Below are 14,159 nucleotides of genomic sequence, written 5' to 3' on the forward strand. Positions count from 1 at the left end.
GCACCTGATCCCACCTCTGATGTTTGGAGGTCCGTGTTTGCTCTGCTCCTATTTTTTATTGTATAATGGACTTTTGAGCTTGAATACTGTTCGTTATCTCCATATATTTCATATCAAGGTGATCTTGTAATCCAATAATAATAATCACTCTAACCTTATCTTAGAGGTATTTTTTTCAATAATTTACTTTATTTAGGCCAAAAAAATAATAGTCTTGTTTTTTTTTAAATTTTGGAAGAAAAAATCTCGAATTTCCAGAATTTCATCGTTCTGTCACCATAATCGCTTTCTGTGTTAACACAAAACAAGCATTTCATGAAATTCTTTTTTTTTTTTTTTTTTTATTATCCATTGTATAACATACAAAATCAAGTTAAATTAGCAGCAAAATTACAATGGATATTTAGCACTCACACACCCATTCATACATCCATTTGCCTTTTAAATTAATATGGAGGTTGCTTCATAGTAATCAGCTTATCAACAATTGTTTCTATCACAAACTAAATATCAAAAACTTGTCAAATTATCTTACATTTGTTCAAAAATATTTTTTCAACAAAATCCATTGTTCTTCAAAATAAAACAGTTTTGAGTTACTAATAGACATACATCTTTCAATGTTGTGTTTCATTTTCAAATAATTCAGTAAACCAGTAAATGAAGGTATTTTTGGTTGTAGTAAACATGAAAAAATATATTGTTTTGTATATAGTATCATAAAGTTTTCAATTCTGTTGTCCTTAGTAAGTGGTAATTCACCTAGGATAATATTTTTGACATTGAATCCAACTCTTTTTGAAATTGTTCTGTATATATGTAAACTCAAGTTCCTCCATAAAGATACAATATGATCACAACTGACAAATACATGCAGTAAAGTTTCAGTTTCCTGAGCACAGAACTTACAAATGTCAGTAGATTTTATATTAATTTTCTTAAGATAAGAATCTACAGGGAGGATCCTATGTAGAATTCTATATTGTAGCCACTGTACAGAAGAATCGGAGGTTAGTCTTAAAACAAACCTTAAAAACATCTTTAATACAAATATCTGCCACTCCATAGGGAGATAAGTCTTGATTCCACTTTGGAATTGCTGTAGGAATTATATCATTTTTGTTTATATAATTGTAAATTTTCTTTGTACATTTTTCATAGTGAAAAATATTTTCAAAATAAAAAGGTAAATTAGGTTGAAAATGTTTTTTCAAACTCAGTCTATCTATTGACATATTCTTTAAAAATTTAGAAATGGCAGAAACTGTGCTATTATACTGCATTAAGCTTACATTGGAAATACTGAATTTTTCTTGGAAGGCAGATTTTGATAAAAATTTACAATCTTCTGACAAAAAATCTCCAATATTTTTAACTCCACTTTTATACCAATTTTCTATAAAAATACTCTTATTATCTACCTTAATATTTGAATTATACCATATAGGAATATTACAAGCCTTGTATTCAATATGAACATCCTGATCTACATTCTTCAGAACATGTAACCATGAAGTAAAAACATCAAACCAGAAAATATTGTTTTGAGGTATTAGACTATTTAAAATAAAAGCATCACCGAAATCCATAAATTTGTTTACAGCATCATTACCATTAATTCCAAAAAATATGTCTAGCCATGGCTTATTACTTTCTGTTACCAATCTTTTGACCCATGTACATTTCAATGATTTTATGAAGTAATCAACATTTAACATCTTTAATCCTCCAGATAAATAATCTTGAGTGACTATATCTCTTTTAACTCTATCAATTTTTGATTTCCATATGAATTCAAAAAGGTCTTTACACAATAAAGATATTTTATCATAGCTAGGGGTAGGAAGGGAAATAAATAAATGAGTAAGTTTTGGTAAAATGAGCGTTTTTACAACGGTGACGCGACCAATAGGTGTAAGTATTCGTCTTTTCCATTGTTGTATCATTGATTTAATTTTTGGTAAAATAAGTTTATAATTTATGTCAAAAATATTTTCTAGCTCTACAGAAAAAGTTATACCAAGCAAATTAAAAGTTGTGGATCCCCAATCTAGTTTCCATCTTGAATGATGATAAACTTGACATGAAAATTTTTTCGAGCCAATCCAAATAATTTTTGTCTTTGAACTGTTTATCTTTAAACCGGATATTTGTGAAAATAAATCCAATGTATCAAGAGCAGCAAACAAAGATTTTGGTGAACCATCAAGGGCAAGCGAGGTATCATCTGCATATTGAGAGATTTTGTGTTCTTTTTCATTTACTATTATACCTTTTATATCTCTGTTCTGTTTTATGAGAATAGCCAAAATTTCAGCACAAAGGAGAAACAAATAGGGAGCAACAGGATCTCCTTGCCTACAACCTCTTTGAATAGAAAATTGTTCTGATAAAAATCCACATTGTAAAACTGAAACTTTAAAATTTGTATTTAGGATCTTAATCCAGTCGATAATGTTCTTTCCAAAACCAAAATACTTTAAAACTTTATACAGAAAGGGCCATGAAATTGAGTCAAATGCTTTCTCAAAATCAATTAGCATCAACAGACCAGGAATATTATTTAACTCTGTGTAAGACATTAAGTCATAAATAAATCTGGTATTTTCCCCTATATATCTACCTTTAATGAAACCTGTTTGTGTATCAGAAATAAGAAATTCTAGAGTAGACTTTATTCTACAACTTAAACATCCAGATATAAGTTTATACAAGACATTTAATAAAGTAATTGGACGCCAATTTTTTAAAAACTGTCTTGGTTTATCACCTTTGGGTATACAGGAGATAATCCCAAGTCTTTGAGAAATTGGAAGTTCTTTCTTTGAAAAAATACAATTAATTGCATTTAAAATATAACATTTCAAATCTATCCAAAAGAATTTGAAAAACTCAGCAGTAAAACCATCACTTCCTGGTGACTTATTATTTTTCATATTCTTAAGTACATCTAAAACTTCACTTTCTTCTATATCATTCTCAAGACTATTAGAAGTCATCTCGTCAAGTTTTTTAACTTCAGCTGGATCAATAATATCAGTTAAATCCATATCAATACATTCTGACTCTTTATTTGAATACAGATCTTCATAGAAAGATTTAACTTGGTTTAAAATTTCAAATTGATCATAAACAGTATGTTGTTCATCTATCTCAACCCTTTTAATAATTTTATTAATATAGTTTCTTGATTCTAAATTGCAAAAATATTTTGTTGGTTTTTCACCCTCTTCTACCCACCGAGCACGTGATCTAATTAAATGGCCTTGCATTTTAACTTTTCTTAAATTTTCAAGGGTAGCTTTTTTATCTTCCAAAATATCTGTATTATTATAATTATCATTATTTGTTTCCAATCTTTCTATTTCTCCTAATAGGGATTTTTCTAACCCCTCTCTCTCATTTTTCTTAAATGAAGAATAAGAAATAGTTATTCCCCGTATTTCCATAAGAAGAATTTCAAGGAATAAACGGTCATCCATACTTTCAACAAGAATAACATTTCTTTCAATGTCATTTATGTTTTGTAAATATTGACCCCTAACCCTTTCTATAGTTTGCTTCACTTTTTCAACATATACCTTGTCATTCAGTAAACTATTATTAAACTTCCATAGACCACGACCTTTAATGAAGGGATTGAATTTTAATTCTAAAACAACAATAGAATGATCAGACCTGTACCCTGGTTTAACAGTGAATTCTTCAACAACATTAGATAGACCTTCAGATATTAAAATATAATCTAAACGGCCTTGTTTGACAGGGTTTTTTTTCCTCCATGTGAACACTTTCTTTTCTGGATTTAAAATCCTGTAATAATCAATCATTTGTAAATCTTCCATAACTTCTATCAATTTTTCGCGAGCCATTGGATTATTAACATTTGCATAATTATATGTATCTACTTCTGGATTAAGAGCAAGATTTAAATCACAGCATAGTACAAAATATTCGTTGTCAAATTCTAGAAAAATATCTCGAATCTTTTCATAAAATTCCGGACAGTCAGTATTTGGTCCATATACATTTACCAGGGTTAACCTATTGTCTTCAATGGTAATATGAAGAGCAATTAAATTTCCTTCCTTATCTCTCTTATCTCTGTGGATTTTAAATTCAAAATTGTTGTTAAAAAGAATACTTACTCCTCGTGAATTAGATTTATATGAACTAAAATAGCACTTATAACCCCACTGAGCTTCTACAAATGGTTCAGTTTCATAGGTAAAATGTGTATCTTGCAGACATAAAATAGAGTAACACTTTTTTCTATAATAGTTAAGGACATCCTGTCGTTTCTGAGAAGTCGCTAGACCTTGGCAGTTCACCGTTACAATTTTTATATTATCACTCATCAACGAAAACTGATCTGTAAAACTTAGGCAGCCTCCAAACGAAATATTCAACTACATGACTATTGTATTCTCTCATAAACATGCACACATTCACTCACAAATGTAAACAAAAAAGAAAAAAGACTGTATAAACAAAACAAAAAGAAAAGAAAGAAAAAAGTATGTACCTGTACGAAACAAAGTTGCAAATGCATAGTTGAAAGAGTTTTAAAGATCGATAATCAGAGTATTTATTTTTATTTGTTTACCTTTAAAAGTTCAGTGCCAGTTTAATAACGGAAACACTTCTATGGTCGGTAATTGAAGAATCGGGAACGAACATAAACCTATTTTTCCCGAAATTTACACTATAAATAAGAAACGGATTCAGAGCAGAATTGCTTAATCTGGGAAAAAGAAAATGCAAAAACTAGTTCTACAACAAACTGTTTTAAAAAAAATTTGTATTGCGGACACCTGCACACACTTTTAGTCTACAAAAGTTCTTTGAGGGTGTCAAATAACGCTTTTTCCATTATATCGAAGCGTTTCGGACCAAGATGCTTTCCCATCATGTGCGATATCACAACGGACACATTTGTCAAGTTTTGATCTTGCAGAATTTTAAGCATTTTCCTTCCAGCTCCAAATTCGCCGTCATCACAGTATCGGTCATGTATAGTCCCAGAATTGTCTTTAAAACGGTATACCAGTATATTGTGATTGGCACGCCCATAAACTGGATCCATGGAAATTTTCCTATAGAAGTTCCGAACTTTTGCATATGTCTCTACCTCAACTGCAGCTGCGCTAATTTGATTTCCTGATTCTGAGAGAGTGTTGGCGCGTTTAACTTCGATTTCCTCTAGCTTCTGCTGTTCATTCTGGTCAATTTGTAAAATTTCTTCTGGTTTTGGTGTATTTACTTTATCTCGGTAAACAGACCCATTGGGAAAAACAAGCTTGTCTCCAACAACTCTCGTTTTGATATTTTCACTCCAATATTTACTATTTAGTTCCACAATTCTTGTTTTAAATGTGGACTTTCATAGAATACCACTTGAGTTTAGTCAAAAGACATGAAATTTGATTTTAAAAGACAATATTAGTTCATATCCAAAAAATGTTGTCGAAAAAAAAAATAAAATGAAAATATACAATAAAATAATTTTCCTACCTACCTACCCTATTTTTTTTTCAGGCTGGTAGCAGGAAACAAGACTATTTTTTTTTGTCTTATCTAAAATATGGATCACAAAAAGATGTTGTTTTTTCCCCATCAATTTAATTTATTCATCATTTTCACCAATTGCTATTTTCCTATTCTTGGAAAAAAAGTTCACAAATTAATATATTTCAATGTACGTGATGTAAACTTCAGAAACTTGCATCTGCTGAACATCAATTTTAGTGCCCTTGTAATCGTAGATTCGGGGGTATATAGTTTTTGCCCTGTGCATCCATCTGTCTGTTTGTCCGCAAAAAAAATCATTAATCATCAAGTCGTAATGTTATGACAGCATGCTTTAATAGTGACTACTTATACAGTTTGATGGAACCACGGACCTATACTATACGTCCCTGACAGAATGGCATCCAAATGTCATAAACTTTTTAGAACCTGACCTTGTTATTGAAACAATTGGTCAATTGCTTGCATATTACAACTAATTAAGTGTTTTGGCAGCATTAATAATGACTGTTTAATGGGTTAGGTACGTACTATGTAATAATAAGTAAACATGACAAACAGCTGGCAAAGTCCTGTCTCAATAAGTGTCAAACTTGGTATTTTCTTTTGAATAAATTTTAATTCTAGGATCAGTCTTCTTGTGTTCCTCTTTGTACTGTACAACCATAAGGGTGGTTGTATTAATAAAAATATTTCCTTAAACCTAGCAAATTGTTTATAGTCACAGTAATACCTTACATCTTTGATTTAGTAAAGACATAAAACATACAGGGTGCTAGTTCCTTGTTTTCCTAGTGTTATTCACAAAATATTTTCATTATGGCAAGTGAAATATTCTGAAATGGTGGCCAAAATTTTTTTTAGGTCCTCATTTAGTGACCTGAAAGTAAGTGTGACTTGGAACACTGTTGGGTAAAACATTTTTCATCTCTTGACCTCTCAAGAACATTGAAAAAAAAAATGCACTACAAAGAGGATGCAGCGTATCAAATTTGAAAATCCATTATTCTAAATATTTACCTGATGAGTGATGAACTCCAAGGAAGATTGTCCATTGGGCATGGGATCACCATAGTCATATCTGATCTCCTTCCCTCTATCAATATCCCTTCTTGCAAAGAAAAAGCCTGGAGTAGTTGTTAAACACTTTTAACTTCTCATAACATGCATAAGATGGGGTTGTCTATAGCTGCATCATTAACCTACTTTCCAAGCCTTTGGAAGCTGTCAGATGCATCAATGCTTGTAAATAAAAAGTTTAAAGTTACATATAAACATAATAACATATATGATGAAATATTAGGACTGCAGGAACAATACAGGTTTTATGCAACAATCACAATATAGTAGTCACAATATATGAATCACAATGTATTTTTCCAAAAATAATTTTTGTTTCATACAATTTGCAAGAGTAATAAAAATCCCTGCCACTGTATGATATTGTCCAATTATCGTACACATTTTAGAGTGCAAGAAAATTATGTTATTCTTTACTCTAACCAGAAGTCTCTGATGAGACTGTAGCTCTACTGGTCTGTTTGTATAACAAAAGAAAAGTAGCACTTGGATTTGAAACATTGCAACATGCAACAATAAATAGAATTATGTATCTTAATGTAGTCTACTTCTGTGCCAAGTTATATTGAAATCAAATGAAAACTGTAGGAGGAGTAGCGTTTTGAAAGTATTTCACGGAAATTTCTATTTTTAGTAACCATGACAACACCATTCACCCAAATAAAAAAAAACAGAAATACATATTATGTATCGTAGTGTATTCTAACTGTGTGCCAAATTAGATTGAAATCAGACCAAAATTGTAGGAGGAGTAACGTTTAATGGGAATTTCACAAAAATTTCTACTTTAAGTAACCATGGCAACACTGTTCATCGAATTCAAAAACCAATCCAATAAATTATGTATCTTAGTATAGTCTCCTTGTATGCCTAATTATATTAAAAGCAGACTAAAACTGTAGCAGGAGTAGTGTTTTAAAGGAATTTGACAGAAATTTCTATTTTTAGTAACCATGGCAACACCGTCCATCGAAATCAAAAACCGATGCACTAAATTATGTATCTTAGTGTAGTCTACTTGTGTGCCAAGTTATATTGAAATCGGACCAAAACTGTAGGAGGAGTAGCGTTTTAAAGGAAATTCACAGAAATTTCTATTTTTAGTAACCATGGCAACACCGTCCATCGAAATCAAAAACCGATGCACTAAATTATGTATCTTAGTGTAGTCTACTTGTGTGCCAAGTTGTATTGAAATCGGACCAAAACTGTAGGAGGAGTAGCGTTTTGAAAAATTGTTTACAGACAGACGGACAGACAGACAGACAGACAGACAGACAGACAGACGGACGGACGACGGACACCTTACTATCGCATAAGCTCTTCTGGTCTCTGACCAGTAGAGCTAAAAAATTGTCATCCTAGTGAGACATGACACTCTGCAATTTGTTGTAAAGATATAAAAATCCAAATAAACCAGAAGTCTCTGATGAGACTGTAGCTCTACTGGTCTGTTTGTATAACAAAAGAAAAGTAGCACTTGGATTTGAAACATTGCAACATGCAACAATGAATAGAATTATGTATTTTAATGTAGTCTACTTCTGTGCCAAGTTATATTGAAATCCAATAAAAACTGTAGGAGGAGTAGCGTTTTGAAAGTATTTCACGGAAATTTCTATTTTTAGTAACCATGACAACACCACTCACCCAAATAAAAAAAACAGAAATACATATTATGTATCGTAGTGTATTCCAACTGTGTGCCAAATTAGATTGAAATCAGACCAAAATTGTAGGAGGAGTAACGTTTAATGGGAATTTCACAAAAATTTCTATTTTAAGTAACCATGGCAACACTGTCCATCGATTTCAAAAACCAATGCAATAAATTATGTATCTTAGTATAGTCTTCTTGTATGCCTAATTATATTAGAAGCAGACTAAAACTGAAGCAGGAGTAGTGTTTAAAAGGAATTTCACAGAAATTTCTATTTTTAATAACCATGGCAACACCGTCCATTGAATTCAAAAACCGATGCAATAAATTATGTATCTTAGTATAGTCTTCTTGTATGCCTAATTATATTGAAATCGGACCAAAACTGTAGGAGGAGTAGCGTTTTAAAGGAATTTCACAGAAATTTCTATTTTTAGTAACCATGGCAACAATGTCCAACGAAATCAAAAACCGATGCACTAAATTATGTATCTTAGTATAGTCTTCTTGTATGCCTAATTATATTGAAATCGGACCAAAACTGTAGGAGGAGTAGCGTTTTAAAGGAATTTCACAGAAATTTCTATTTTTAGTAACCATGGCAACAATGTCCAACGAAATCAAAAACCGATGCACTAAATTATGTATCTTAGTGTTGTCTACTTGTAAGCCAAGTTATATTGAAATCGAACCAAAACTGTAGGAGAAGTAGCGTTTTAAAGGAATTTCACAGAAATTTCTATTTTTAGTAACCATGGCAACACCGTCCATTGAAATCAAAAACCGATGCACTAAATTATGTATCTTAGTGTTGTCTACTTGTAAGCCAAGTTATATTGAAATCGAACCAAAACTGTAGGAGAAGTAGCGTTTTAAAGGAATTTCACAGAAATTTCTATTTTTAATAACCATGGCAACACCGTCCATTGAATTCAAAAACCGATGCAATAAATTATGTATCTTAGTATAGTCTTCTTGTATGCCTAATTATATTGAAATCGGACCAAAACTGTAGGAGGAGTAGCGTTTTAAAGGAATTTCACAGAAATTTCTATTTTTAGTAACCATGGCAACACCATCCATCGAAATCAAAAATTGATGCACTAAATTATGTATCTTAGTGTAGTCTACTTGTGTGCCAAGTTATATTGAAATTGGACCAAAACTGTAGGAGGAGTAGCGTTTTAATGGAATTTCACAGAAATTCCTATTTTTAGTAACCATGGCAACACCGTCCATCAAAATCAAAAACCGATGCACTAAATTATGTATCTTAGTGTAGTCTACTTGTGTGCCAAGTTATATTGAAATCGGACCAAAACTGTAGGAGGAGTAGCCTTTTGAAAAATTGTTTACAGACAGACGGACAGACAGACAGACAGACAGACAGACAGACAGACAGACGGACGGACGCCGGACACCTTACTATCGCATAAGCTCTTCTGGTCTCTGACCAGTAGAGCTAAAAATATAACGCAGCAAGGTTAAGGATGCCCACAGGAAATAATACGCCTAAAAATATTCCGAGAAAATAATATAGTGTTGATTTTTTTTTTACAGCATGAGTTTTGATTAATGGGAATTCTACTATTTGCATATGTAGGAGGGTTGTCCCAGAAATACCTGAACATTTTCAATATCTTTTGTTTCACTAATACTGTAAAGTTAAAAATAGGCATGATAGATCATGATCAACATTTTTGTGAATTTTTTCTGGAAATGTGCTTCTGATAAAATTAGTTTATTTAAGCATAAATTCGGCACAGTATTTAATTTTATTTTATTTACCAAGTAATGCATCTCAAATACGGCGTGTGTTGCTAAAAGATTGTGGAATTAATTCTTTCAATAGACAATTTCTCAATTCCGATAATAAACCTAACAGTTCACATTGTTTAACGATGGCCTTGGCTTAGGCTTATGACGTAAAGCTCAGGACTTTCAGTTTGTCTTCATTTCTTTTGGTCTACAAAATGTCTCTTCCAGCACTAATATCTCTTTCATCGTATGGGCAAGAGTCCTATCCCGTTTTAAAGACAGTGCTGCTTAATAATTTGTGCTCCAAATTATCACTAAACGTCACCATTTTTAACAATATCTAATTAAAAGTGTTCTGGCATATAAGGTCATATATTTGTCATTAATGATATCAAACTAATGAATTTTCATACACAAGTATATCAGCTAGATCAGAGAGTATTTATGGAGGTAAAGTTTGTGACATTATATTTCCGTATAGCCTGGTAATAAAGAAAAATTCATTGACAATGCTACTTTTAAAAGTCAATAAACTGCAGTGTGCAGACCACCGATATTTAACACCCTTTAAATGCCGTTTTTACATATTAATGACATCACAAGCCTAAAATATTTTGTCATAATACTGAAAATATCATTTTCCAACAACTTGCAAAAAATTATTAGTTCTGGTCAAATAGTTTCTGAAATATACAAAAAGTTTGTGTTTTCTGGGACAACCCTCATATATATGAGATCTTTGCCGAGTTCGGCCAAAGCAACTTAACTTACATCAGCTGTTTGTCAAGTGACATGTTTAAAATTACAAAAAATATGTATGGCTACAAAGATCATAAAGTACAACGATATACGGATATCTTTTCACTATGAAATTAATTTTGTTTTCTTTAAGACAAATTCCTTAACCTGAAAAGTGCTGGGAGCAACTTACCCATGCCTGAGAATTATGTAAAATTTTTGATAAACTTCCTACATTGACATAATATGCATTGAAATAATGGTAAAATACGGAAAAAAGCAACAGCGCACAACCAGCTCCTGGCACTTTTCAAAGTAGTAGGGATGTTACTACCTTTGTATAATAAAGTGCCCCAGCATGATACGCCCGTCAAATATTGTTCAATTATCACTAACAATTTAGAGTGCAAGTCAACCTTGATACAAGGATTTCCAAGATTTTTCCATTTCTTACAATTTTTGTTTATACATTTCCTGTGGTGTAGGCATTATAACAAATATTACATTATAGATCCTCAACTGGTAGTGTTAGAGCTTGACAAATGCCCATCTGCACCCCCCCCCCCCCCACACACACACACACACACAGTGACACACACACACATCTTTCATATTTGAGACATGCTGCTCTGAAATTTACTAGTTGATATTTTCAAAAAATTAAATAAAAATATAATATTAAACAGAATCAATTTAGTCTTAACAACTTAATCATGTTAATCTATACCAATTTAATTTTAAAATAAAAGACTGGCCATCAAATGACATATGCTATAAACTGACCAGCAGTTCTTCTGTCTAATTCCCAAAGGATACAGATAAGAACTGCTTGATCAGAGATGCTCTAACAGAAATGATTGAGAACAGCTAGCCTTCCTACACTGAACTCATTAATTAATCTTTAACTGGATGCATGTCCACTCATTACTCCCAAGGGATGAATGGATCTGTGCTATCTGCTTTGTAGTGCAATTAAAATGAATATTTATGTCATTCTGAAATTAAATTTGAAAACAAAGATTTTTTTTTGTTCAATTTGTTACAAAGATTTATAAAAAGAAAAAAAAATTGTAATCTTGATGCAACATTTTTAATAAGGTTTCTGCTTGACTCTTAGATTTGTAGGGACTATCTATTAGTTTATTATACAATATCAAATTAGTTTATTATACAATTATTGTATCAAATTAGTTTTAATTACTTTTCACCAAATTCATTTTAAAAGTTAGGCTAGCCCACAAAAAACTATTTAATCCAACATGGCTGATTCCTCTGCCCAATTCCCAAGAGATATAGATAACACCTGCTTGATCAGAGATGCTCTACCAGTTAGCTCCTCACACTAAACTAATTTCTCGCTAATTTGACATGCAATTTTCTGTTATCAAAATTCTCCTTGACCAGTGCTTGATAATTACACCCATGGGAGAGGTGGAATTTCTCTTGTAACATTATATTTGTTATAGATTGCTGTAAAGTATATAATGAAAAAAATAAGTATTTCTTGATTTTAACATCTTTTTAATAAGGATACTGCAACACTTCTACATTTTTTGGGATTGTGTAATTTAATAGTAAAAAGACAGTTTTTTTTTTTTTTTTAAAATTTCACTTAAATTAAAGGTCACAGTGACCTTGAAATAGGTCGCGACACACCTTCTACCTAAGATGCATAAACTGGCCAAGTTTGATGATTATAAGTCTAATAGTTTTCTAGTTATGAGCCGGACAGGATTTTTCCATATTTGGCCATAGCATCTTAATTAAAGGTCAGAACGACCTACTTTTAGTGCGTGACACACCTTCTACCAAAGAAGTATCAGCTGACAAAGTTTGATAATCCTAGGCCTAATAGTATTAAAGTTATGAGCCGGACACGAAAAAAGCTAACAGACAGACAGACAGACGGACATGAACGCCATAACATAATACGTTCCGTCTAAAGACGGGCGTATAAAAAGTCATAAATTATAGTGAAGCAGATATCGTTGAACTTTTGAGATTTTCGAGGGGCTGTGCCTTTTATTCTAGATTGTTAATGTATAAATGTGCCTTACTGTGGCTTTATATGAGGTCTACACATTTTCAATTTAAGGCCTAAAAAAAAAATAAGTTTGTTTCCTGTAACCCGACCGACCCATTCAAATTATCCCCCGGCTGATTTTTTTTTTTCTGCCAAATCTGCATTTGCTCTTTGGTTCGATCGATCAGCTGATTCCATTTATTCAAAAAATATTAATTGTAGCTTTATTTGAGATATAAAATATGTCATCCTAGTCAACATTTACCTTGAATATAAAGAGTAATCATTATTGTAACAACAATTTCCACCCACAACTTTTAGAATTTCGTTCTCTGCCGCTAAGCAGCCATTTTGGGTGTCCACTTAAAATATAACACCTGGTTAATTCAGTCTGGGGATGTTTGACCCTTTTATCCATAAGCAAAAAAAAAAAAAAAAAAAAAAAAAAAATCCCGACCTACCGACCCTTGATTTTTTGGGAATGTTACAGGAAGCAAACAATTTTTTTTAGGCCTAATTAGACTATAAAATATTGATTAATACATTCAAAAATATGACTTAGTTTTGGTCAGATCACACTTATTTTAATTTGATATTTACAAGCTACAATAATAGCTTGATCTACGCCTCAAGTACAGAGAAACTGTCTGTCAAACTAGGGTGTGACGTCATCTTAGTCAGTGCAGGAAGGTCAAGATGGCTTAAATTCTACATTCAAATAGTGTTATTATGACATGATAAGTTACACATCAATTTATGTTTACAATATTTATCATGTTATGAGAAAAGACTGTATTTGAGTGTGTATGAAAAAGAAAACATTAGTATTTAGGATTTATTTGTTCAGTTTCATTGTGACGTCATAATCGATTTCCAGAAGCTCTGCATATAGGCTGATGTAAGTATGGGAGTCCTAAACCTAGCTGCGTATACAATATATATATATATTTTTATATAATTAGTTTTGATTACTTGTTAAATATACAATATCAAATTAGTTTTAATTATATTATATACTAAAAGATTAGTTTTATTTACTTAACAACAAATTTATCTTGAAAGTTAGACTAGACAAGAAAGTCGACTTTTGCACTCGGCGAGCAGAGTTTTGACACTGTTTACGGAAATAAAAGAAAATTAATAAATAAGACAAACATGTCATAGATAGTTGTGTAGATAAATTATCGTAGAGGACAATGGTAATAAACAGTTTGCCAGTGCATTTCCTCTGAAAGTGTAAATAAGTTCAATTTTGGGGAAGGGGGGGGGGGGGGTACTCAATGTAATATGGAGTTGGATACCTTGTGTTATCATCATACTATGGGTTGAAAAATTTATTACCAAAACAAGTGCCTGTAATACCAGCTGTTA

At 31.7% G+C, this 14,159-nt stretch overlaps 2 protein-coding genes across 2 annotated transcripts in view; both read right to left on the reverse strand.

Annotated features, from left to right (window-relative positions):
- Positions 1-984: 984 nt before the first annotated feature.
- The window catches only part of LOC133188326 (uncharacterized), a 226,155-nt gene continuing 212,980 nt past the window's right edge, over positions 985-14,159 (reverse strand). The window contains exon 12 of the mRNA XM_061323702.1: positions 985-995. The gene's annotated coding sequence lies outside the window, so the exon portion shown is untranslated. The remainder of the gene's footprint in view (positions 996-14,159) is intronic.
- On the reverse strand, positions 4,832-10,962 carry LOC133188721 (protein IMPACT homolog). The gene is made up of 3 exons (XM_061324217.1): positions 10,959-10,962; positions 6,550-6,656; positions 4,832-5,380 (listed from the first exon to the last, which is right to left on the reverse strand). Exons 1-3 carry the CDS (start codon positions 10,960-10,962, stop codon positions 4,832-4,834), a joined length of 660 nt encoding a protein of 219 aa, XP_061180201.1.

This window comes from Saccostrea echinata, unplaced genomic scaffold (genome assembly GCF_033153115.1).
Source record: "Saccostrea echinata isolate AGI-Se365-2 ecotype Australia unplaced genomic scaffold, CSIRO_AGI_Sech_v1 ptg000016l, whole genome shotgun sequence".
NCBI classification, from domain to species: Eukaryota; Metazoa; Mollusca; class Bivalvia; order Ostreida; family Ostreidae; genus Saccostrea; species Saccostrea echinata.